This window comes from Taurulus bubalis (assembly GCF_910589615.1).
Source record: "Taurulus bubalis genome assembly, chromosome: 17".
NCBI classification, from domain to species: domain Eukaryota; kingdom Metazoa; phylum Chordata; class Actinopteri; order Perciformes; family Cottidae; genus Taurulus; species Taurulus bubalis.
This window is the reverse complement of record NC_136605.1, coordinates 8,278,696-8,305,559: the sequence shown is the minus strand read 5'-3', so window position 1 is coordinate 8,305,559 and position 26,864 is coordinate 8,278,696. Positions and strand designations below refer to the sequence as shown.

Sequence of the window (26,864 nt, the reverse complement as noted above, 5' to 3'; positions counted from 1 at the left end):
GTGTATCCAATCAATATGCAAATTCCCAAATAGTTCTAGGGCGCAACACCCTCCCCCACTAAAACAAAATGTTTCCAACATTTTCATTCCCATTCCTCAGCAATACTGAGTAATACCTTAACAATAGAACATTTGGTGGAAGGTGAGAAAACAGGTCAGTATAACCAAATTACACTTTTTTCATTTTTTTATTTTAGTGCATAAATACCACACTACTGCCTTAACCAAAATATTATCATAGCACCCCCATATCTGTACTTATTATGTAAATAAATGTTCAGATAACCTGTATCTATGTGTCAGTTATTACCTCACCATGAACCTTTTGAAACTTACAAATAAACAACCGTATGAACTTGTAATCATCCTATCTATTTGTGATAAAAAGGATACATGAATGATGATCCGTTGGGGAGGTCGTGTTTGGTCCCTAAGGGCCTTCTCACACTGACAGGGCAGGTGTGCAGCTGCTGAAAGGTCGGCTGACCTAGCTGGTCATACGTGTAGACACGTCTGGGCTGTCGGACTGCCTGTCCCTTCCTGTTTCAGCCTCCCTATGCTCATCTTCGGATTCAACAGCTGGAGCTTCAGCCTCTTCCTCCTCGGTCTGTCTCTCCTCAGTGTGCTCCTGTTCAGAGTTCTTCTCCGGCACGATCACCATATCAGGCTTGTCTCTAGGTGTTTCACTCCCTGGACAGAACCCCTCTGCTTCCGCATTGAGGGGTGGATCGGCCTCTCTCACTGCTATCCACAAGTGATCCTCCTCTTCACTGGAACTGTCAGTGTCTGACGGGTAGGTATGGTGCTTGTCCTTGTGTTGTCTTGTTCTCAGTTTTGTTTTGTTTCCACTGTTTTTTTGCTTCAGGTTAGGTTCTTGGGCCTCTGCCTTTTCAACCAGGTAGGGACATGGAAGGAGCAGGTTACGGTGTAGCACACGTCTTCTTCCCGTTCCTTGCAACGGCTCAACCATGTAGACTGGACTATCAGGACCTCTTCTTCCTTTGACAACATGGATCATGTCTTCCCAGTAATTGCGCATTTTTCCGGTGCCGCCTCTAGGTGTGAGGTTTCTCACCAGGACATGATCGCCAAGTTCAAGGGTAAAACTCCATGTGCGCTGATTGTAGTTTTTCTGTCCTCTCCTCGCACTTTTCTTCATATTCTGCCTTGTGATGGAGTAGGCCTCTTGCATGACTTCTCTCCACTTCTCTGCATAACCAGTATGTGACTGGTTCCTCTCCCCTCCTTTCCTTGGAAACATTAGGTCGACTGGTAAAGTCGGTTCACGGCCAAAGAGAAGGAAGAATGGAGAGAATCCTGTCGCTTCATGCACAGTTGAATTGTTGGTATGGACTACTTTGTTGAGGTGTTCATTCTCGGTCACCTTGTCTTTGTGTTTCAGGTGAGTATATGTCTTTTTCAAGGTCAAAACTCTGCTTATGACCGGATCTGCATTTTGGGCAGCTCTCATAATCTCACTGACATATGTCAGTGGATTATTGTCACTGTATACAGTGAAGTGAGGTGCATGAAACAGATAGTCACGAAAGCGCTCTGTTATGGCCCATTTCAGCGCCAGGAATTCTAATTTGCCAGAATGCAACCTGTAATTCCGTTCAGCTGCTATCAATGTCCTTGAGCCATATGCTATCACTCTGAGAGTGCTGTCTTGACGCTGGTACAAAACTGCACCTAGGCCCCCTTCTGAGGCATCAACATGAAGCACAAAGGGTTTCTCCAAGTCGGGATATGCCATCACTGGTGGGTTTGTCAGCTGTACTACAATTCTGTTCACTATCTCCTTGTGGAGCATACTCCACTGAACTGGATGAGAAGGTGACAACTGAGCAGCTTTACGGCTAACATCCTTTTTCTTTTGACTTTGCTTCACATCAGATTTGGGCTTTGCTAATAGTTCATAGAGAGGCTTGGCTATCCTAGAGAAGTCGGGTATGTAGGATCTGTAATAACTGAGGAATCCCATCAGTTTTCTCACCTCTCGCACAGTGGTTGGTATCTCATGCTTCAGTGCTTGAACTGCTTCCACTTCTTTGGGATTCATCTTGTATCCTTCTGCGGAGACTACTCGACCTACATAGCAGACCTCACGTTTGAACTGGCACATTGTCTGTTAATTGTATGTCCATCTCCAAGTCTTTAATGCACCCTGGATCCCAGTCATCCTTTGCAAAAACATCACTTTCTTCCCTGAGCATTTGCTTTACCTGCTCCTGTTGTTCTTCTGACAGGTGGCTGAGTTCCACGGGCGGGTTCCCGGGCTCACCATGTGGCTCTCCACTTGACTGTTATGCTGATGGACCAGCACTGCGGTCTGATGCCTGTGGTGTCTGGTCCTCAGGGGCCTTGGACTGCAGTGGGTAGATGGCATCAACACTGTACAACAGGCCAAGTGTAGTGCGACTGCAAAGCAAAATGTCATTATCTGTGTTATTTTCTACAGTCACTTCAATTTTACCACTATCTTCTGAAGGAAGCTTAATTAACTGTTCTCTGATGGCAAAGCCTGTTGGCCATGGCAACTCATGGTTTGGCTCCAGCACTGCGTGTGACGTACTCAACACGTTCTTGTTTAGCCGGCCGCACTGCACCGTCACCATTTTGTTCTTTGGGATGGTCACTGGCTGTCTGCCTATTCTGGCTAAGTGGGGTTGGCTTCCAGGCATTTACTTTTTCAGAACAGATAATACAGCCCTGGCGGTTTTGTGTCCCACCTCCAGCGCTGAGCACAGTCTCTTTACCATGTGACCAGAAGGACTACCGTCTTCTTGTGTGTTATTTGTCAGGGCTAGTTCTTCAATTACATTAAAGCCAATGATTGGACGTTCAATGTCATGGCTAGCAACCAGGACCGGCACCACAACACGTCTGTCACTCATTCCAGCCACAGCGTCTTTGGACAAAGTCACTTCGATTTCCATCCATCCCTCATATGGTATTTCGGTTCCATTTGCAGCTGAGAGCTCCAATGATCCGTCTTCAAGCAGCTCTGCCACTGGTCTCACTTTGACATCTGGCAGATGCTTTCTTTTCCAGTTCGCTCCCACGATTGATACCTGTGAACCAGTGTCCCACAGTGTTATAGTGTCAATTCCCCCTAGAGAGGCTCGAACTAGACATCTCTTCCCTACCAGCTTTGCTGCTTGTCGTTGTTTACCAGTGAGTGGTACTCCTAAACTGAACAGATCTATTTTCTCTATGTTTTCAGCAGGATGGTGAATAATTTCAATTTTGCTTGTGCTGGCTGAGACATTTTTCTTTCGACAACCCGATGCCCAGTGGTCTGCGCTGCCGCATTTGCAGTGGCGGTTCTACATGTAATTACGCCCCGGGCGAGACCCCCGGCTGCCTGGGTCGCCCGTGCCCAAAACCGCCCCTGCGCATTTGTAACAGTGACTACATTTTCCATCAGGATTGGACTGGCAACATCCGTGACACTGTCTGCTGTTTGTCGTCCTATACTGTGTCCTGTATTTCCGATCTGGCTCTTCACTCACTCTCCTCTGTTGAGATGGAGGGGTCTGCTGCAAGCTTATAGCTGTGATAGCTTCACATATGTTTTTGTTACCTTGATTAACTTTCTCCATCAGTGTATCACGTTTGTTTGCCTCGATATGTCTGTTCTTTGTTGGTTTGGGCACAAGTTCATCATTTTCCTCTCCAATAGCAGCCACTCTAATAGTCTTTGCTTTTGTCGAACTTGACAACTTGTTCTTTCTTTTCCTTTCAAGAGTGTACACCACAGTCATTTTCTCAAGAAGGACTTCATCCGTCACTTCTGGACTTTGCAAGAATGGCTTCATGTCTGTTCGAATGGTGTCATCCTGGAGACCAGTCATTATCGTCTGGAGGAACTGATTTTGCATTAATTCTGAACTGTACTTCAAACCAGACTTGACTCTTTCTGAAGCAATGGCAACTTGTTGTCTGAGGTCCATTGCTCTCATCAAAAACTGTATGGGTGTTTTTTTAGGCTCCTGGACTGCACGTGTGAGGGAGTGGTATAGCTCTGTAGCGTCCTTTTCAACGTAATGTGTGCGTAGAATTTGCCTGAGAGCTTCCAATGTCAAATCCACTTTGTTTTCAAGATAACTCTTCAGTTTTGTTCCTGGAGCAATGGCTTGAATGACAGCTTCGACGACTTCTTCCTCATCATATCCTTTTTTTCAGTGCCCTTTCAATTTGTCTTTCCAAACTAGTGTAGGTTAGTTCATCCTTTTGATTTGGTTCTCCAATTTGTCCGATTATTTTCAAATTCCTCCTGTACAGCGGATGAACATCAGATATCTTCTTTGATTTATCACGTGCACTTTCATCTGTTTTAGGCGGAGGTTCCTCATCGGCAGGTTTCCCCATTAGCTTGCCAATATTGTCCTTTAGTTGCAGTAAAAGACTCATGCCTGCATCTTCTCTTAAAATCACCTCATCTGTTTCTATATGTTGCAGAATAAGCCTCCTCAACCTGCGAGGTACGTCTTCATCCTCTTCCTTTACAGTAATGCCGAGGGATTCACATAATTCATGCAATTCCGGTGCTTTCAGTGTTAGCAATTTTTTTCTATCTCTGCTACAAGACTTTCCCATTCCGCGGACATTTCTTGCACTTCCGACATGATAGAAAACATGTACCTTCACTGTTTCGTATGTAGCTCTGCAGTATTGACGTTCAGCAGGCTTGGTTAGCCGCTACTATTAGCACTTGTCGTTCGCTTGTTGCGAGTCTTGACTTCTCCTTCGTTGGGGTGAAAAAACGATGATGACTGGGCGGAAACACCAGTTTTATGTTGCACCCTTAAGCAGACATGACTCCGTCTCTTCTCTTTGGCAACTTTTATTCGCCTCGATTCAGAATATCATTCGTTTTACACACCAACAACGCCGGCGCGAACCGCCATTTACCAACGTAAAAACTACGTGACTTCCGTCCCTTTCCTCCGCGCTACGGCACAGATAAACCTATTAAAGCTTATCTTAGCTCCTTTTAGTGTATCTAATCAATATGCAAATTCCCAAATAGTTCTAGGGCGCAACATGTGCTTACCTGGAAGTTTGCATTCGTGAATATACTGTTCATCAGAGAGAGAGAGAGAGAGACAGAGAGAGAGAGAGAGAGAGAGAGAGAGAGAGAGAGAGAGAGAGAGAGAGAGAGAGAGAGAGAGAGAGAGAGAGAGAGTGTTGATCAGCTAATAAGTCGAATTATTCACTGACCTTCTGTCTGTCTGACTGTGTCGCTCTGTTTGTCAGTCTCAGTCATTGTTTTGGCAGCTCACTAAAGCCGTAATCTGTCGCTGCCCTGGCTTATTAATAAGCCTTTTCTGGATTTTCCTCCTCTGTGAGTTGGTTGACTTTCAGCAGTGGCGACAGATCTTCACAGAACGAGGATGAATAGAGCGGCACCATCCATGTCCACACTTGCTTTTTGAATCCTTTCATTTTCAGCATTTCCTTTTTTCTTTTATTCATGTTTTCTGGTGCAATATGGTATTTATTCTCATTTTATTTTCATTTACATCATCCAATTTAGATGTCTCTCTTTATGTTCCCATGACACAAGCTTTTGTTTTCAACTAACTCATTATCTTTTCATGTTTTAATTTTTGTTTTTCGCTGTATTTTCATCACGTCGCCTCTAGATTTTGTCCTTGCAACCCCAAAAGTTTGCTTTCAACTCAATGCAATCCAACTCTTGAACTCCTAAAAACACCAAAAGGAACACCAGGTCTATTTATTGTAGCTCTGTGAACATTTCTGGGTGACTTTAGAGTTCAGTCAGAAAATGAGGGATCAGACAGCTCAGTCTGCAGACACTGAGGCTATGATTTAAAGAGAAAGAAAGAAAGAGGGGAGATAGATGAGGAGGGCACTGAGAGATGACAAAAAAGCGGAAACAGATAGAGCAAGAGAGAGAGAGAGAGAGAGAGAGAGAGAGAGAGAGACCTCAAGGGAAGCAGGGCTATGAGCAGAAAGAAGGCGGAGGATGAGAGAAGATTGGCGGTTAATGAGAGGGAGCTGGAAAAGCTGAGACGGGAAAAGAGATAGCGTAGAGTAAAGCAAGCGATGCACCAGAGGATTATCAGCCGAAGTTACACCTGATTTACCAGCCCTAAAGTCAGGGGGGGATATCTCAATCCTACTGTAGATCTGGTAGTGTTAAGGCTTCATGAATCAAATCTTTACTGCCCCAAATGAGTCAGAGACCGATATATATATATATATATATCGCTTAACGTCCAAATAGAATGAAAATACATGCAAGTGAGAGAAATATGTAACTGAGAAATTTGAAATGGCTGTTTTTTGGGATATTCAGTGGTTTTTGCTGTGTCAGTATGGTTTTGGTGGAAGGAGAGATATATATAGTTTGGCCTGAGGGGGGAGAAAAAGTGTGTATGTGAGAGAGACAGAGAAAAGTTAGTTGACAGAGAGAAGAGGAATGTATTTCTCCTCTCCAAGTCAGACAATAATTGCAAGATCGGGAGAAAGAAACAAAGATTCAGGGGAAGACAATCAAGAGTAAAATAGTGAAAGGCCCACTGAAATTGGGAGAAGAGGATTATATATATATATATATATATATATATATATATATATATATATATATATATATATATATATATATTTTAAAGGATATTACATATAGCCAACTAGAAATATATTTACATTGTGCGTGTCTTATAAAATAACCACATCAGCTGGTGTGTTCAACAATCTCAAGTTTTAAAGTCAGATATTAATTGTAGAAAGTCCTATTTACGATTAGATCATTTAGTTTGAAGGGTTTGTTGTGTACATGGAGAACAAAACGGCGTACAGTGGTTCAACCCAACTGACACTGAAAGGGCAGGAAGAGAAAATGATCCCTCTGAGAAGCAGTTGAATAAGAAGAGAAGAAATCACCAGTAAAAGAAACAGAAAGCTTGGCATCAAAATGTGGGCAGATTTGAACAGAAACAGCTTCTTTAATGGCAAAGCACCCAACATTGTTGAGATATTTCATTCTGGACCAAAGTGTTACATTGTCATCCCTGGAGCTATACTAGATTAGCAACTGTGAGGCTACAGTTTCTACAAATTAGTTGACATCTGTTTAAGTTGTGGATTTCTGGTTGTTTACAGTTATATTAAGGCATATACACAGTGGCATCTCTGTTGATGTATTACAGCCGCCAAGTCTGTAGCCATCACAAGTCCAGCGCGGTCCGGATCAGTCATTTCTGGCTAACAAGTCAGATGCTAATTAGGATAAAAACTCCCATATAGCAGCAAACAGATTGATCGGGAGCCCGAGGCTCCTGTCAGTCACTCAGACATAATGGTGGGAATGTAACTGCATTAGAAGACAAGTTGGCCACCTGATGTGCAAACTGTACAATACGTTCATGCATGAGAGCATGTTTTCATGCTTGTATGAACACACATATACTCACATATTCTTAAAGCATATTTGCTCTGTTTGACTCCCTTCCCTCCGTCTCTCTCTCTCTGTCTCTCTGGTGGGGTGTCGTTGACGAGCTCAGTGCGGATATAATTGGCACTGGCCCCATGTGGCACTGTAGTGAAGAAATCAAGGGCGCACAGATGTAAACAAACACTCTCCCTCTCTCACAGATGCTGACACACACACACACACACACACACACACACACACACACACGCACACACACACACACATCAGCCCCCTGCCTATAGTTAACACCCATCCTGCAGGCTCCCATGATACTCATTTCCGTGTTTTGATGTCAATGTCACAACGATCCTATCTTCCCCCCCTCCACGGTCTCCTGCTCTCTCTCTCTTCCCACATCAAACAAACACCGCTTCTCTCGCCTTTTCCTCCTCCTCTACCTCTTTTAATATTCCCTCCTTCCATCTCCACCTCCCTTCCTCCCCCTCTCACTCTGATGTTTATATTTCTCTCTCTCGCAGGCCGGCAACATGCAAATTGTGCCCCACAAATGCAAATCCTTCCCTATCTCGGAAGAGACCTCCAGTGGAGACGAGGAGTCCGCCCAGCGCAGATATGCCCCACTGACGTCTTTCCTTCCATAACCGAGGGGCGTCTTTTGTTTGAAGGTTACCTCTGAGCAGTACATGTGGGCATGTGCATTATTGAGACAGTCCAAGGCATCATTATTCAATGTGTTTTAAATGGAAGTGGTAATAATGACCTGGGCACAGGTTCCGATGGTTTAAATTCCTTTTTTGGTAATGTAATCATTGGTACAATCATTTAAACTCATGTAGGGTAATATTATTGTATTGGTTTATGTGTAAGAATATAGCTACCTAGCTAACAAAGGACTCATGTAATGGTTCCATTACAGAAGCTTAATGACATTTCTACATCGTTATGCTGAAGAAACGGAGGAAGACGGCGAGCATTTGATTAGATTTTATGAGAGTGCTTCTCAAAACCACAGCAGGTTTCTTCAACGACGTGAATTTCAAGGACGCTACGTCATTGAAATCAGCCGAAGGATTGTTCAAATGTCGAGGATCCTTTGAATAATACCGAGAAAACAGTTTGGAAGATTTTCAAGGATGCATGTGTGTATTCCCAGCACTCACAAAACATCCACCTGTGTGCATGATGCATATTCTGTCCCCCGATTTGGAAACAAGAAAATACCCTTGTAAACTTTAAGTTATTTCAACTCAAATTTGGTTTCTTTAGTAAAGAGATCACAAAGGTTATGAGCGTCATGGCCAGAATTTGAAATACTGCGGTTCATGTACTAGAGGTATACATAAAAGTAGTTTCAGTTGATAAATACTGGAATCTATTAAATAGCCACTGTGTAATGTACTACTATTGTTTGTTTTATTTGTAGATTGCAAAGATGCCCCACATAAAATGAATGTGTCTACTCCTAAATGATAGCTACAGCCCTGATCTTGGCAGCTTTAATATCCAGATTTAAATGGGATATATCACAGATGATAATAAATGCTTAAGGAGATTTTCTTTCTTTCATCTTTTCAATCAACTATTTTGTCACATTACAATAAAACACCATCAACTCACTTCTAGGTCACACTGAGTTGTGTGGTGTTTCATAAACTGTTTTCTGCTTTTTCTTATGATCAGATTATCTGCACATAAACTACAACAACAACAAGGGATGTGATACATTGTTAGTGTGAGAACTTATTTAATTCAGCATATTTGAAACTGAACAATGTGACGATCCCCTGGTTTCACTTTTATTTTCCTCCTTTCATTTCTATTCCAACCTTGTTAATAAAGTAATACTTTAAACTGGGTTGTTTATGTCATCTGCATGACGCAACACTGTAAGAACACACGCACAAAGTATCTAAGATGCGCTTTTGTAGTCCATCTTCGTGAAAGAAACATTGTAGTTTCACCGCTGCAGACCCACTTCACTAACATGCGCCTGCCGTCGCATCATTACTATGTAGCTTAGTGAAAGTGTAGTCGGGTTCTCTAAACACCACGGTTGTCTTTTCCTCATGAAGTCTCCTTCCCATCTTTACTTGACCCTGTGACATTTTCCGCAGAGGTCAAGGAAAAGTGGTTCGGGAAGGACGTTAGAAGGTAATTGTTGGACTATTCGACCGCAACCCGAAGCTGTTTTCAAGGGAGCTGTCCACGGTGCTGAAATCACCTGACAGTCATTGTTCTCTTCTACTCTTTGCTGCAGTCAGAGCTACAATTAGAAGCAATGTTGGCATGGCTGACATTGCTATAAGTGATCTGGGAGCGTTCTTGCATTCCCATCTTCCTTCCCGCTCTTCTTCCCTGCCATCTGTTCTCCTCTTCCCCTGCCACACGTTCTTATTTACATCCCATTGCCTTATACCCGCTTCATCTCTCACTCTCCCATTTATATAACAACTCACTGTCTCACTTTTTTACACCTTTTGTTTTTTTGTGTCTCTTTTTATGATTCCTTGTCCTCTGCTCTAGTCTGCTTTCCCCTCCTTCTTTTCCTTCCATCTTCCCTTTCTTTCATATCTTTGCTTTTATCTCACCCATACTTTCTTTACTTTCTTCCACACCTTTTGTACCATCTCCTTGAAACCCCCTAATCTCTGCACTCTATCTGAACAGTAAAACGCAACAAAATGTGTGTTAGACTGTTTAACCCGGTCTGTATTGTGTGTAATTTGTTTGTATGTATACATGTAACCTTCTGCATGTGCATGTGTGTGTGTGTGTGTGTGTGTGTGTGTGTGTGTGTGTGTGTGTGTGTGTGTGTGTGTGCGCAGAGCAGGGTGACTGTCCTCAGGGCAGCTCTCCACACCAGAACCGAGCACAGCAGCAGCTGACCAGCTGTCCCCCTAGCAGCAAGCAGCATGTTGTCTCTTCTATCTATTCTCTCCATCTCTGTCTCCAGTCACCCATCCTGCCTCATCCTCTCTTTTACTTTTATCCAACTCTTTCTCACACTCTTTAATCCTTTCTTTCCCTCACCCGCTGCTTTGCGCTACAGCTCTCTCACACATTACTCTCACTCTCACCTTCGTCCTCCTTTTTTAAATTCCAGCCTCTTTTCCTCGTTGAACACACGGGACGCAGAGTCACGCCCACCGCTCATCGTCATCGTCATCATCAGCCCCCTTTCACCTCCCTGTCTCTTTCTTTCTTTACCTTCTCTCTGCCTCTCCTTCCTTCCATCTCCCATTGCATGCCTCAGTAGTGTTATTGTTAAGGTAGGTCTCTTTTAACCTCATCTAATGTTCCTCTCCTCCCTCTCTCCACTCCCCATTACATTTGACTTTGTTCAATAACTTCTCTCTGTCAAGCCCTTTTCTCTCCATTACATCCGCTGTCTTTTGTAACCACACACAACACCTCTCTGTCTTCCTGTTTCACTGATTCCGTAATTGTAACCGTCGCATGACCTCAATACTTTTCTTCCTCGTGTTTTTCTGTTCCGCTCTCCTGTCTTTCTGTCAAATGTGCCAGCCTTAGACTTTACATCCTGAAACTTGTATCCCTTGGTTCATCTTTTATATGGTATTAAAAATATATCTTCCTTGAACATGAACATGGGTGAGCAGGAGAAGAGTCAGATAAGGAGGTCATTCTTTTCTCTGAGAGGAAACATGAGGATTTGGGTGCAGTCTTCATTAGGGAAAGGGCTCAAACTTGTTCAGTGTATCTTCATCCTATTCTCACTGCGCTCCAACTTGTGCAGCTAAAGTATATTGCAAGCCTCAGTGCATTGATGCACAGAGTAGTTCATTGATGTACATGTATAGTGATGAGAATACCAAACTGTCTTCTGCAGGGAATGTGAGATTCATGAGCACGCTTTCATTCTTGATGAGTATTGCCTTATTATTGATCTGTAAGTCGATTTCTTCCAGAAATCAGTTTTGAGAAGTTGCATGGACAGGCAATAAAGTGATCATAGCCTGGTGTGCATATGTCGGGTGGAATAATGAGAGTTGTTGAGGTTGTTACATTTTTGCTCCATACACACAGCAACGGGGAGCAGTTAGGGGTTAAGTGTGTTGCTCAAGGACACATTGACGTGGACTAGCGGAGCCGGGGCTCAAACCACCGATCCTCTGATTGAAAGACGGGCATGCTAACCACTGAGCCACAGTCACCAAAGTTGGGAGACCCATTCACAGACTGCCATTGTCTTTTTGAGTCAGGCCTCTAGTGTGGCTCAACAACTACTGCAGAATCTATTTCAAGACATTCAAAATGTGGTAGACATTCAATTTTAAGAGCTTTTTCCATTGAAAGACAATGATGGTGTCATTATAAATGTCCCATTTTGCTGTACAAAGTGGTGAAACATAATTTTCTATACTGCCGAGAAGTCTTTTGGATGAGCCCTAAAAATGTAATCATAGAGAAGGAGAACCATTTTGTGCAATCACCAACCTCCTTTGAAACTACTTTTACTCTAACCTGTGAAGTGATATGCATTTCATCTACATTTATAGCCAACGTTCTACAGTCCTCTCTCGTTTTCTCTCTGTCTTTCACTTCCTCACATCTCTTCGTTTTTCTTCTCTCTCTGACTAAGTGGCCTGGAGGAATACATGTGTTTAATTAAGAGGTGATTATGTGTAGACGGCTGACACAAAAGGGATCGCCATGGCTTCAACCCATCGCCTTGCTGTCATCACCCTGTACCCCAACCCTTAAACACACACACACACACACACACACACACACACACACACACACACACACACACACACACACACACACACTCACACACACACTCTTTTCTTTGTATGTCCACACTTTTTTACCCACCCCCACTTCCCTTTACACCTCACATAGCCTTCTGTCTGTTATTTCCTTGCTTTGAAAAAAAACAATCTTTTTATCATTCAATTAATTCTCCCTGGTACTATACCATTCAAAGTATGGTATAGTACTCAAATTCATAATTATTCCTTCTTGTGTAAAATATAAGATGTAAAACATTGATAAACATAACAAAAAGCAGTTTGAGAGCTCTTATCTTAAAATATAAAATGTAGCTCCAGTTCAGATTCAGGTTCATTTTTGTTTTTTCAAATTGTGCTTCCCTGATCCATCAGAGATAATAAAGCAAAAATGCTAAAACAAAAATGCTGTCACATACAGTATATAGTACACTACCTGCTTTAGGTAGTAAAATATGTGTACTACGAAAAAAATACCAAGACACCATAACGTGAGAAAACAGAAGAACAAAAAAGTGGAGATTTTATAGCAGGGGAAGAAAGCAATGGAGGAAGCGAGGCAAAGCAAGACAGAAGAAAGCAGAGTGCTAATAAGCGCAGTGTGGGTTGAAAAAGAGGCCAAAAAGTTGTTTATTGCAATGGAAGATGAAAGTCTGGGAGAAGTCTCAGCATTTTCTTTTTTTCTGTATGTGTGAAAATACTGCATGTGTTAGTGTGTGAATTTGTGATAGTGTGAAACAAGAAAACCTTACACTATAATAATGAATATATGAACCAGAGCATATAAAACATCTGGTATCGCTGTCTTTATCTGCACATGTATGTTTGAAAAAGTATCATGTCATGCTTATTGATAGTATACGTCTTCATGCGTGAGTGCAGATTTCCACCAGACTTCAGTGGTGTGCAAAAATACATTTACCTCACACATTACAAGTCAGTCTGGATACTATAAAGCAACTGGAACAAAGCATGGCTTACATTTTCTCTGCTGCGCCTGTTGACGAGGGCGAAATAGTGAGGCAACAGGGACCTTTGTCCTTTAAACACGCATCACGCTTGTCACAAATGAGCCCCCAGGAAACATGGCGACTAATTTGAGTCTCAATGCACTGAAGAAGCACAGGTTTTTTTTTTAGCGTGTGTGTGTGTGTGTGTGGTCAAAAGACAAAGAGGAAGACAGATGGGTCGCACAGCGTTCCCTCTATGGGTTCGGAGCTGGAACACAGCTAATTACATCTTAATTAAAAATGACCTGTCTGTCCCTGCTGTTTGCCCATGGATGGCACATGTGTGCTTATGTGAGTGTCTATGTGTAAGACAAACAGCAGTTGTAAGGGAGACCTAAAATGTGATTCAATCTAAACGGGTACAAGGGGTTCCAGTGTCTATGGTGTCTGCACTGTCCCATGAGCTCAGTGCTGCTGTGTTTGGGTTGTGTCTTAGTGGCCTCTCAATTAATCCATGCCCTTGTTTCTAAATTGCTCTTGACTTTAAGGGTCGCTCTAATAGTGTGTTCAAACCAAACGCAGTCCTTGCCAACACTGTAACTGAGGCTTTATGCTGTGTTCACACAAAGCACAAAGCAGATGTTTGCTGGTTTACGACAGCGGTAAAACCCCCAAATAAACAGCTGTGATATAATTGCAATATACAAATAAAAAAAGATGACAAAAGACTACATAATGATGTAGATATTAAAAAACAATTACATACAAAGTCAATGCAAATACGCAAATGAATTATTTGCATCAGTAGCGTATTTGCGATATTTCAACTCGAACAAGACGTTGTGTCCGAAAGGTCTATCAGTATTGAGATTCTCCTCCCGTTGTAACTGATGCCCTGATGTTGTAGCTGTCTGTGGAACCCAGAGCGCTACGATAGTATCTCATACGTTGTACAGAGACCGGACGAAAATCTGTGAATAAATGTGTGTATGAAACATGGACTGTCTACTCTACGGTATTAACAGTAATGTCGCTGCCGAATTTATGCCTAGATGACGTTGTTTCGAGGGTACAATGTTTAATGCACTGATGGAGCCAGACTCCATTTAAAAAAAAAAAAACGTTTTAAAAGTCGTTTGCTTGTTGTCCTGAGGACAGACCAGTCAAAGCATACATTTTCAATTCAGTTCAGTTGAGCATGTCGAAAATCACACCAAGACTTGAGAAAGTATGACTATACTATACGCCGGTGGCTTCTAACAGAAATGTACACGGTGGTGGTTGCATTTCATGGAAGTGCATGTTTCCATAAATGTGTATTGATTAGTACCCATAAGTAACCCATTTCGGTATCAAATAAAGTGCTCTATTGGTATCATATCGTAATTGTGGTTACTGATATAGCAGTGTTGTAATTTTTTAAACAATACCTAGCCCTAATGCAAACCCATACATATGCACAGACACACACATGGAGCACTGACCGTTGTTGGAGCGCAGTGATCTGGCGGAGATGCCGTTGGTCCCTATAGGATGATGAACCCCTGATCCATCCACCAGTCCTGCCTCCCCTGGCTGCTTCATCAGCTCTGTCAGAGTCCTGGAGGGAGGAAGACAAACACACATTTACTCACTTACAAAATCATCCTGCATGCAAACAGAATAGTAGCAACAAAAGTGTCCGAGAGAGAGAGAGAGAGAGAGAGAGAGAGAGAGCTGTCTGGTAAATGAGAGACCTTGTGCGACTGAATTAGTGTTAAAGACATGTGTTGGAACAGAATGAGAAAGATGATAAAAGATTGAAAAAAGAAACACATGTTCATGGGACATAATGTGAAACTCCATTATTAAAAGTATCCAAACAGCATAATAGCTCTACCTCAGGACAAAGAGAAGTTTGAGGCAGATTGTTCACGTCTATAAACACAACCCCAAACTAAATACCCTCAGAATTAAATTCAAGAAAGTGGAATTGAGGATGAAAAGCATGAGTCTCTGGATGCTTGCCAACTCGGAGCATCAATCATTTATATAAAAAAAAAAAAAAAAAACTTCCCCTCTTACCATCTTGCCATCTTTTATTGTTTGATGCCTTTGAACAAGTTCTGATGCGTCCTCAAAACTGGAACACAGGCAGGAAACAGCCTTCCAACATGCAGATTTTACTCCTTCGGAGCAAACAGAACCTGCAGCTTGCAGTGTTTCATCAGACAAAAATGAGTTGGTCGATTTTATTCTGGACAGATTATCTTGTCTATTTTGTGCAAGATGGAGGAGGGAAATGTGTTTTTTATACTAGTGGTGTTTTCAGCCAAGTAATCGGATTTGTCAAAGTGTGTCTCATACAAAGCTGCATCACTGTCACATGTGTGATTGCAGTTTAATTGCTTCAGCAAACAACCCTGGTGGAAACCGAAAGGATATTACTTGCCCTTTTAGAGAGTCCGCGACCAAATTTGCTTTTGCCCTTATTTGTTTTTTTTAATAAAGCAATTAAAAAAAGAAAACATCTCAAAAACCTGCTGTAAATAGGTCGCTCACATAAAAAGCTGGAATCTATTTCCACCTCTTTGACCTCATTAATTAGTTTTAAAAACTTTCCAGTATTTGCTCACATTAACGAGGACTAAAAACAGGGCAACGCTCAGCATCAACATGTAGCCATTGACAAGGAAATTATAGCGTCATAGTCAACAAATCAGCTGTGACTTGAGAGCTGCTATCAAGAGACGATACATATTTCCTCACTGTTAATCTCACTGTTGAAACCCTTAACACAGACTCCTAAAATGCAACCGAGCAAATGTCTTTTATTAGCCCGCTGTGCGACGATGGGAGCAGTATGCATAAACACATGAATCCCTGTACGATGTAATGTAATTCAACACAGTTGACTTGCAATAGGCACTTAGCATAAGGTGCCAGAGTGAACGTTTCTGTTTTTGCACGTTTGTGTAATTTGATCCCAAATGAAGCGACAAAGACAGCATGAAAACTAAATGGAAACGATCAGCTGGTATTTTTCCTTTATGGGCTATTTGTCCACCAACATATGAGAAGAAATCAATTCAGGAGCCCTTGAGAAAATCCACCAGAGACCGAAACTAACACATGAACTGACAGGGTAGAAACATGCTCTCCTTGGCCCAGGAAATTAATAGTACAGTTCAATTTCTACTAAACACTAAAGAAACGCTCACCGATGCTGCTGAGAGAGTTCAAGTGACTGCACAGCACGGCCCCAAATCAGCAGTATCAGGCAGGAAAAATGTGAAATTAAATTGGTATTTCTTTCCACTCCCTTGACATTCTTCTCACTGCTAAGGTGCTATTATACAATCCTTAGCTGCTCCAGTGGACTGTGGTTGTACTGAGCAGCTCCCTGGTGTGCGTGTGAAAAATACCCGGCTCAGCATAAACTTCCTCTGGATAAATTAACATCAGGAGAAAAGTTTGATGTTTGATATTACACCCTTGTCAAATATCAAGTCATCTCCTCTGGCAAATACTGTGTATATATGTGCAAGCTAATAATGGAGTTGATTCTTTGAACCACAACATTTGAGGTTTGAAGGATACAATGAAATTAAGGAAATTAGTGCATTAATGGGACATGCCAGGGCAATAAATACCCATAAAATGTGTCCTCATACTGTGTAGCGTGGGCAGTGTGTGCCACAGGAACACATATACTGTACCCACATGCATCTCAATTGCCCTTTGCAGTTCATGCTTGCTAGCCAATCCTTTGTCTCTCACCCGTCTCATTAATATCTGTCCACTTACATTCCATTACTTCATTTGTCTTCCAGTCCCTCAGACCCCTTTCTGTAGGCTGTATCCCTCGTCACTCTCCCGCTCTCTTGCTTTCGTCCCCTCGAGAATGCTTAAGAGCTCTATTGTTGAGCGCTTGTTGTTCTCTACACCCTAAATCTCCCTGGAAACATCTTCTATTTATTTTTCTCCTCTTCTAATCCCGTCTATGTTATCGTCGTCTCAACTTCCGACATCTGACTCCATTCCCCTCCTCTTATCCCCCCCCCCTTCTTTTTTCGTCGCTACGAGCCTTTTTATCTATCCCTATATCGCTTCCTCAACCCGCCGTCTCTCTTTCATCTCCTCTTAGTCCTCTGATTCCGACGCTCTTCCACAGTCACATCGTTGTGTCTGGTCCATCTCACCCTTTGGCCCAATTTCTATATCCTCCTTCTTCTTCTCTTTCTCTCTTCCCCTTTCGTATTCCCAGCCCTTCCTCCCCGGTTTCTTCTCCCCTCCCCGAGGAAACTGTCACATAAACTATTCTAACTTGCAATATTAGCACTCATGAAATAATACAGAGTGATATGAGAACATCAAAGCCTCCGTGTTGGTGCATACACACACACACACACACACACACACACACACACACACACACACACACACACACACACAAACACAATCAATAAATGACTCCAGAAAATAATAAATAATAAAGTAATAGTATGCATCTCCCAACTGCTTTCATCTCAGCTTTTCACCACATGATTCTGACAAATGGCAAATCTGCACCGCTTAAGTTGAGGGGAAATTCAAACACTCCACACAGTCTATATGCCGTTGGATGTCTGGCTCTTCCATGGGGTTGACATGCAGCACTTCACACAACACACACTTCTAGCACAGGCCCACACACAACAATGCATTCAGTACAAATCCCAGGGCTTCTCAACTCTGGAGGAGCTGATATTCAAATGCCGTCTTTTTTTCTAAAAGATGGGCATGTTTATTAAAGATGCTGTTCGGTTTAACCAATCTTCTCTTTAAAATGTGTCAAGTGTGAAGGAGTTGCAAACCCTCTGGACTTGAAACTAGGCTGTTTGAGTTGAGCGGATGGTACTGGCATTTCAGTCTTTGGAAACAGTTGTATAATGGCCATGTGACTCTGGAGGAGCTTTGTCAAGCTTTTGAAAATAACCCTGAAGATGCATCAGAGTCATTTTCCAGGCTTGTGTTTAGAAACAACTCTCAGTGTGACTGAGAGCATGCGTCACAGACACACTAACGTGAAATTATGCTATTGGTAGCAAGGGAAATATATGATTTATTGATTTTGCATCTTAGACAATAATGTCTAATAATAAAGTGCTGCAGGAATGAGATCTAAACCCCAGAAATTAGTTTGCTTTTTGCACATCTTGAAGTCAATTGGTTATTTGAATGGATTTGAAGAGGTCTGATTTAGGGTATTTATTATTTGCATCACATTTTTTTGTATTCTTAGTATGCATAATTGTTACAATGTCATTGTGCCCCAATTCCCTAAGTTAAGTTTAACAACAGCTGGCTTCTGAGCAGCACCAGTCCAGAGTGTACTTTGCCTCTCACACAGTGCATGCTGGGACAGCACACCATGTAGTTTTACACCCCAAAGTCAAACTACAGTAATGTAATTGTTGTATGAGTCAGTTTATCATGTTTGATTTCATTATGGCTTTTAACAGCTGCTCTTACTGTCTGCCCAAATTGCATAGTACAACATACTTACTTTATTCACTTATAACATTATTCTCATTTGTACACAGTATGAAGAAAACATATTTGCAAGAATATTGTTAACGTTCTTCATATGGAAAACTCTCTACTGTCTCTACTGTGTTGTTTTCTAGATTAAGTATTAATAATACATTTTCATGAGTTTTGCAGATGATCCTAATTTCCTGTTAAATTACTTGAAACATTTATTTTCTCTGTAATGCAAGACATGATCAAAATTTAATAATGAACAGATGTCCAGAAACGTAAACAAAAGAGAATCAGCTAAAGGCTGTAAATATCCGCCACGGAGGGTTTTAATCCCGTGTGGTTTGGTGTAACTTCTGGAAAACTCCACAGAAACATATCTGGGCAGTCTGACAGGCTTAAAGTTATCATGAAAGGGTGCAGAGAGCTGTTTGAGTCCACATATTTAAGCGTTTTCTGTTAAAACAGCAGCTAGGGAGGATTTTGCCGTGGATCTGGAACAAAGAGGCGGATCTCTGTCATCCCACAGACCAACATTCATACTGCTAACATGGCTTTAAATCACATCACATACTGAGCAGAAGTCTTTCATGATGTACATATCATTTACACAGTTCATTAGTTATGTGCACTTGAGCTAATGCAAATAAATACAACATTAGAGTATTAAAAAAGTGATAATTGAGTGTGTATAATGGGTGGTATGTTAAACTGCTTCATTAGATACTATTATCAAAAGAACAAATAATCAAATCGTATCAAAGCACGATACATATTATCCGTTTCCTCCTCCTGGCTGTGAATGTGCCCTTGAACGTTGCTCACAGTGGGTATGCTCCAGGAGAGCCGCTCGGCTAAAGGCTAACTTCATGAGCTCATGTAAGCGCTTATATTGTTTTGTTGTTGTGACATAACAGTAAACTCAGAAGGGTGATCAAGGGTTCAGCATTAGTCACTTGCTCACTTGTTTGCACACTCTGCTGCAAATCTGCAAATGCATTGTCAACTGAAAGAATTCAATCTGCAAGCAATAAAGAAACACATTTTGTGACGATTGGCTCAAACACAATTTGGCCAACTCCAGACGGGAGGAGAGGGCAACTATATTGTCATGGTCAAATGGCAAATCAATGCGGTTAAACGCTGTGAAAACCAAATCACTCGCGACCATACAGTTTGTGTTTGTCGGTGTATCACAGCCTGGCAGTGACCCGGTCCTGGTTGTATAACTAAATGTGCACTATTGCTTTCAATTGTCAAAGTGTGTTTCGTTCTAAAAATAAAGTGAGAAAAACACCCCACGGTCGTGTAATAAGACATTCAGTATTGTTCTGCACACAAACACATTTACTCCTCTGGGTCTGGAACACAGCATTTTGTAGCTGAATCACTCTTCACTGTCACAGCAGGTTAGTTTATATTACAAGGCCCCCCGCAGATGATTCCAGGGCCCCGTAACCTAGCATGGGACCGAGCATGGAGGTACAACACCTGCTGTTTTCAAACAGGGGCGGTGTATAATTGTTTGTGACGCGGCTCCCCACCCGACCAACCAACACACAAACACAGAGACACAGATCGTGCTCACACGCCCGCACATGCACAATGAATAGAAGCTTCAGATCCACACACACACACACACACACACACACACACACACACACACACACACACACACACACACACACACACACACACACAAACACAGCTGCGGCACCCACCTACAGCTGTGCCTAGAGGGAGTTAATAGATGCCACATAGGAGTGACTCACCTTTCATTCTCATTGGTCGTAAACTAGACGGGTTACAGTGGGAGGGAATTGTTTATCGTGTGGTTAACAAAGATTTCATGTTAAATCCTCTGAGGCAAGGCAAGGGAATTATAAAATTAGAGAATGAGCAAACTAGGAGGATTATGACCATATGGGAGCTGTATTTTCCCTGTCCCTTCTCTCGTATTTCACTATTAATTAGATATGTGAGGGCCCTTAACACAAAACAAATAAACAAATAAAAGGCGTTCTTTATTATGACCGAATTATCAGATTTTCCACCTACTTGTTGCAATATTACATACTGCGCCTGAGTGTTTTGTTCTCATACTTCAACAATAATACAATTAAGTTTGTTTCCACTCTCATTCACGTCGGTTGCAATGAGCATCTGCTTTGAAGAGTGTGATTGTTATGTAAATTAAGTGAAAGTTATTAGTCATTGTTCCAAAACTGTTGCCTCTGAATGGGCGATTTGAACTAGAAGGAAAAATTAAGCCTTTTGCAAGTAAGAGGAGAGGCAGAAAGAGATATTGTAGTGCAGTGTGTGTGTGTGTGTGTGTGTGTGTGTGTGTGTGTGTGTGTGTGTGTGTGTGTGTCTTATCTGTCCCTTCATCTCTTTGTCCTATGGTGTTATGAAGTGACATAGCTAACACTCTTCATCAGTAATTCACTGCACTTTATTCCACCACTGCTGTCACAGGGAGATAACACACACACAGCCAGATTCCCACACAGAGATATTAGGCTAAATGGACACTGTAGTGGCACAAGTGGAAGCATGTATTATCTCATAGGGGGTCTATAACACCAGTTCCTCTGACACACAAACATGTACATACTTGCACACGTGCGCACACACAAACACACACACACACACACACACACACACACACACACACACACACACACACACACACACACACACACACACAGATATGCTGTGGCTGCCAGATAGTGCACCCTTCTAGGCTTGGTACAGAGCCTGGATCTGTCTCCCACCCTGCTATACCCCTATTAGAGCTGACAGCTGCCAAATAATGTCCCTTGGCATGGCTGAGCGCCTGCCATGCCAAGGCCGGTTTGTGTTCATGCATACTAGCCTCTCATCCACTTACATGAGTGTGTTTGTGTGTGTATAACCTCACATAGGAAGAGCGTTTAGAACCAAAAGTGGTGCCAAAATATTCATATAATAGAGATATACTACCTAAAATATGTGTGACGGCAAAGTGTTAATTTCAGACTTAGTTCAGAGGCAGAAAAAAATTTAACAGACCAGCATGGCACATGCTGGGTCAAGAGCAAATAATCCCAGTGGACCAGTCAATAAAAACTTTTTTTCTGTTTTCACAACACACATTTTATACGTTTAACTTAATAAGATACAAAATAAATTGTAGCTTTTGAAAATGAGAACTGTGTATCAATATTATTCCCTTTGGGACTTGGAACTTTCTTAACAAAAGCAGTTTTTACTTTGTTTATCATGTCTCATAAAGAGAAGCCTGAATTAAGGTCACAGTTTGTTGGCCGTCATTAGTGAGCCTCTCATCTCCATTTCACAACAAAACTGTTCCAGAAATGATAATGAAGATTGTGGGCGAGTTTGATTCACAATATTTTTGCTTCATTGATTTATAGACCATGGTGCCTGGATTGAGCAGTAAAATAATAATAAAATGAACAAATTCAAAGCCAGCATGCTGGAAGCCGCATGAGCCAGTTACTGGCAGGATCCCAGCGCTGAGGCTGTAGTGTTGCTAAAGATGATGTCACAGAAAATACCATATGTCAAGCTCTGAGTCACTGCCTGCACTCATTATTTTTGGGCCGTCTTTATTTTAGAAACAACAAAACACACGCGCACACACATGCACTCACACACAAAGATTCACTCTCCTCAAGGGATTTGTTCTCAAACATTCATCAGTGTGACGCACACATAACCCACGCATGAATACACCTACACTCAGACACACATTTGTCAGCAGAATATTTATCATCCTGTGCAGCCTTTGACAGTATTGGTGGTACACAGGTACTCAGTACGCTATGATCCCACCCTCATCCATCATTACAGGGAGATAGACAGAATGGTATTGATCTGTTTTATCAGATATCTATCAATGTCAAAGAACTCATTAGGAAAGCCCATCCAGTAGAATAGATACAGTAGATGTAATTGTTAACTTATCAACCATTATTTCAACCAATATGTGGCTGTTTTTGACTTTTTCTTTGTGCCACTTTCATAATTCAAATTGAGACTATTTAGGCATGCATGCCAATGTTTCCTTTATTTTGTATGTTGAAAAGAGTTTTCCATAATTCATGGTGGTAGACTTTGCATCTTGAATTAAATGTATTGTAGGGCGGAAGATAACAGCACCTTCATCCTAACCTATGACGCAGCCAGTGAGATCGACATTCCAACCATCCATCCTTTTGACACGCACACTGGGATCAATTCACCCTTTTATGCCTGATATGCAGTGGCGGGCCGTCAGGGCCTGCTAAGCCTTCTCTGCTGGCCTAAACAGAATCACAAATTTGTAGCTATTTTATAATTACATTTTTTTTTTTTTTTTAGAATTAAAAGTTATATCTATTTTATAATGTAATTGTTTTTCACAAATACACTACATGTATTATAATTATTTTTCTGCCGTGCGAACAGCTGATCCACTGCAGGCCCAGTTAGAAAATCCATGGCCCGCCACTGCTGTTATGGATGCACCAACACACAACCTGTAAATGTACTGTAAATAACATGCTATGGTCAGGGCAGCATTGATACATTAGCAATAGCAGAGCACTCTATCATCACTGCACTGTGGCTCTGGTAAATGGTGTTAGCGGTATGTGAACTGCAGAGTTAAGTGACCTTGGATTACGACCGCAGGCGCGGCGGACACATGGCGCTGGCATGGCCAGACTGGTGGTCATCCGCTCAGGGAGCTGTCTGCTCGGTTTTGGGAAGGTGAGACACACACAGACACTCACACAATTTAAAAGAGACTGCAGGATGAATAGATGAATGGGACATCTTAACTGCCCTCATTTTGGATGCAGTGTACATGAGCGATTGGCAGCTCTGCGTCTCCCTTGTGGGTGCTATTAGTGGAGAAGGGGATGCAGCTGGTTAGCCAGCAATGTGAACTATCAACGGACACCAAACAGTTTGAGTGGACACTCAGGAATGCCTGATGCATGAGTACACATCTACAGATCCTATTTCAGGTTGGATTAATGATTCAATAACTTTTTTTTGTAATACTGTTGAACGGAACTATTCATTTTAAGAATTGATGAGGCACCTATATTTTTTCCAATCAATATGTGAACATAAAACACTCAAACTGCATCAATACCACTCTTACGTCGGTGTGCTAAATATGAAGCTACAGGCAGCCGCTGGTTAGCTTTGCTCAAGATAAAGTCTGGAAACGAAGGTAGACAAATGAAAATCCCGACTACCAGATACCCTGAGGTTGTCAGGCAACCGACAACACGAAGTTCCTGTACCCGGCCAAGAAAAAGGTTAATCATAAGCTTAAGAGGAGCCGCTCAAGGAACTTTGTTTTCTTCCGGGCTAGCTGTTTCCTGCCGTTTCCTGGCTTTCTGCTAAGCTAAGCTCACCTGCTGCTGGCTGCAGCTTCATATTTGACAGAAGGTTATTGGAGTGATATCGTTCTTCTTAACTAACTTTCAGGAAGAAAGTAGCTTTTATCCAAAAAGTATCAATTTTTTTTTACTTGTTTTTCAATAATCTTTATACATTCTGGTTCAGAACTAGCTGCTTAGCGGTAAAGATTTGTGTTTTGGACCAGGCAATGCACCCACCAAAGGTTTAACAGCAGTCATACTGCAGCCAGTGGGTGATTGAGATGTTTTGGCTTTACTTTTGGGGGAGCTGTCATGTCCATATTAATACAGTCTGCTTCAACCCTGTGCTGTCTTTTCTCTCTTGTTGACCCTAATCTCCAAAGATTGAACTAACTTTGTGCGATCACTGTAGCTGTATTGTTCACACTGTTAAAACAAAGCAACTCAGTGCTAATCTGTTTGACGCAGTACAATAAAATTGATGCAATGCAATGCAATGTAACAGAAAGCAACACTATTAAAAGCTTTGCAATGCAGCGCAACAGAAGTGGGAGCCAGGAGTCAACCTGTGTTTAGCTCATAATAACACGCATTCGCTCAAGCACAGATATTCCCTTCACACTGCATTCAGCTCAAAGTTCAGCCTTGACATCAAAGCTATGCGCAATATGTAGTTTGTCACACACAGACACACACACGCACAAACACTTACAGAGAGTGCAAGGACACTCTGACAATGCAGTATAATACACTAATGGATAAGCAAGTCACACAGCCAATTCTTGCTCCTCATTCGTCAAGAAATCCAACGCAGTCACACACATGTACAATAAGCTTGATCTCGGCTTTTCCCTTGACATGACTGAGTGCGTACCTGCAGGCTGGGTTATATCAATGACTGTAATCTATCAACCTGTCCGACTTGACTGCTTCTAATTCCTACCACACACATACACACACATCTCTCTCTCTCTCTCTCTCTCTCTCTCTCTCTCTCTCTCCCTCTCTCTCTCTCTCTCTCTCTGTGTTTTTTTTATCCGCATCATCTTTTAGATATCAAGTGTTGAAGTGGTCCATTTCATTTGTGCCACTTTCACTTTTGAACTCCTTATACTTGGCAGACTCTCTTTCATCACTTAACCTCATTTGTCCTGGGTTTAAAATGCTTTCAAAAATGTTATTCTGAAGGACACAAAGGAAACAATGATTCATTTTCAATCATTTGGCAACCTCCATTAGATGGTGTTGATCATGTCCAAGACTTTTTCTTCCTGTGTTTATCTCTACCACTTCCTGCTTGTCCTGTCTTTCTCACCAAACACTACATACTGTATATGGCTTCAGCTGACAATAACCATGATTCACATTGAGTTAATGTACTTAAATTATATGATTCTCATAAACGAAGCCTGCTGAAAAAAACCTTCAATCAATTCCCATGTCTTCGATGTCCCGCACTGACAAACAGCCATTCCCGGGGAAGTGGCGAGAAGAGACGTGAAACGAGGGAAGGATAGATTGATGGAGGTATGGTATAAAAGAATGAGCTCGCTCAGTCCACTCTTTTGATAAAATGCCAATTAACCAATCTATTTCACTCGTTAATCTCAATCTCTTTTCTCAAGCTTTCTAGTTTGCTCAAATTCTCTCTCTCTCTCTCTCTCTCTCTCTCTCTCTCTCTCTTTCTTTCTCTCTCACTTTCGGCTCATGCTGGTTTTCTTCTGTAGTCGGCTTGTTTCTCTTTTTAATGGCTCTCTAACTCTGACGACTATCTCCCATCCCTCTACATTTATGTCCACCGCTCTTTCCTCATCTCCCACTCTCCCACTCTCTATTTTTTTGTGTCTCTCCTTATCTCCGGTGCCTCCTGACTCTCTCTCCCTCTCTCGTCCTCTCTGTTACGTGTGCTGTTTAGCTGCGCTTAGCTTCACCTGTCAGCTTGGATCAGGGTTGTGGAGCAGCAACATGACAAACTGCCCTCTGATTCACTGACACACACACACACACACACACACACACACACACACAGACACACAAATATATGAGCGCACACACTTGTAGCGTCTTCTCATAAAAATCCCCCCATCCCCTCCTTTTCCCTATCTCTGTGTCTTTCACTGGCTTGTTGCTTTGAGTTGATACACAGGCAAGGCTTTAGCTTGCAGTTACACACAGGCCTGTCTTGGAACAAACAATTTGAAAGGAATACACTTTGGTCTTTTTGGACAATTGGTCTATTGGTCAATTTATCTAGGTGTGAAAACAGACACCAAAATGTGTTCCTGGATTGTGACTATAGAAACAGCAACAAATGTAGCTCGTGGTAACAGTGAGTGCATTATCCAGATGATATGTGGCGAATCCTGCATGTTTGTTGGAGAAAAACTTCTGTTGTGATACAAACATTTGAATAAAGATTTAAATTAAATGAATTGTTGTTGTTGTTGCAATTTGATAAGGCAGTGTGTTGGGTTGTAAAGAGATTGAGAGAGCTCATGAATTTGACCGGAAGGATATCTATTGAGAGATGCTAGCCATGCAGTTTGGACACATAAAGTACTTGGAAATAAAAGTCAGGATATCTCAGAGGCTGCTGCTTTGAATTTGTCTCTCGCAACTTTGCATGTGACTGTAACCTAATGGAACGGCAACACTGCACCTCTGGGGTAGCCAACCTCTTTAAGTCACGAGCACCCAGTGGTGGCACCCCAGCAATTGTCCAAAAAACAAAACTGGTTACACACTGAGCAGTCCAACCCAAAAACCCATCCTAAAGTTGCCATTTTTCTTCCCAATAAGGGAATCTAGCAGCACAATCCCCGGAGTCAGAACTCATTAATGTTACCACCTA

General features: G+C 42.0%; 1 protein-coding gene across 1 annotated transcript in view; it reads right to left on the bottom strand.

Moving 5' to 3' along the window:
* LOC306749437 (protein shisa-8-like) overlaps positions 1-26,864 on the bottom strand; it is a gene marked incomplete at both ends in the record, with an annotated part of 87,438 nt that overhangs the window by 39,128 nt on the left and 21,446 nt on the right. Inside the window, one exon of the mRNA XM_079232732.1 lies at positions 14,615-14,730. Within this exon, the coding sequence (XP_079088858.1) occupies positions 14,615-14,730 (116 nt within the window). The remainder of the gene's footprint in view (positions 1-14,614; positions 14,731-26,864) is intronic.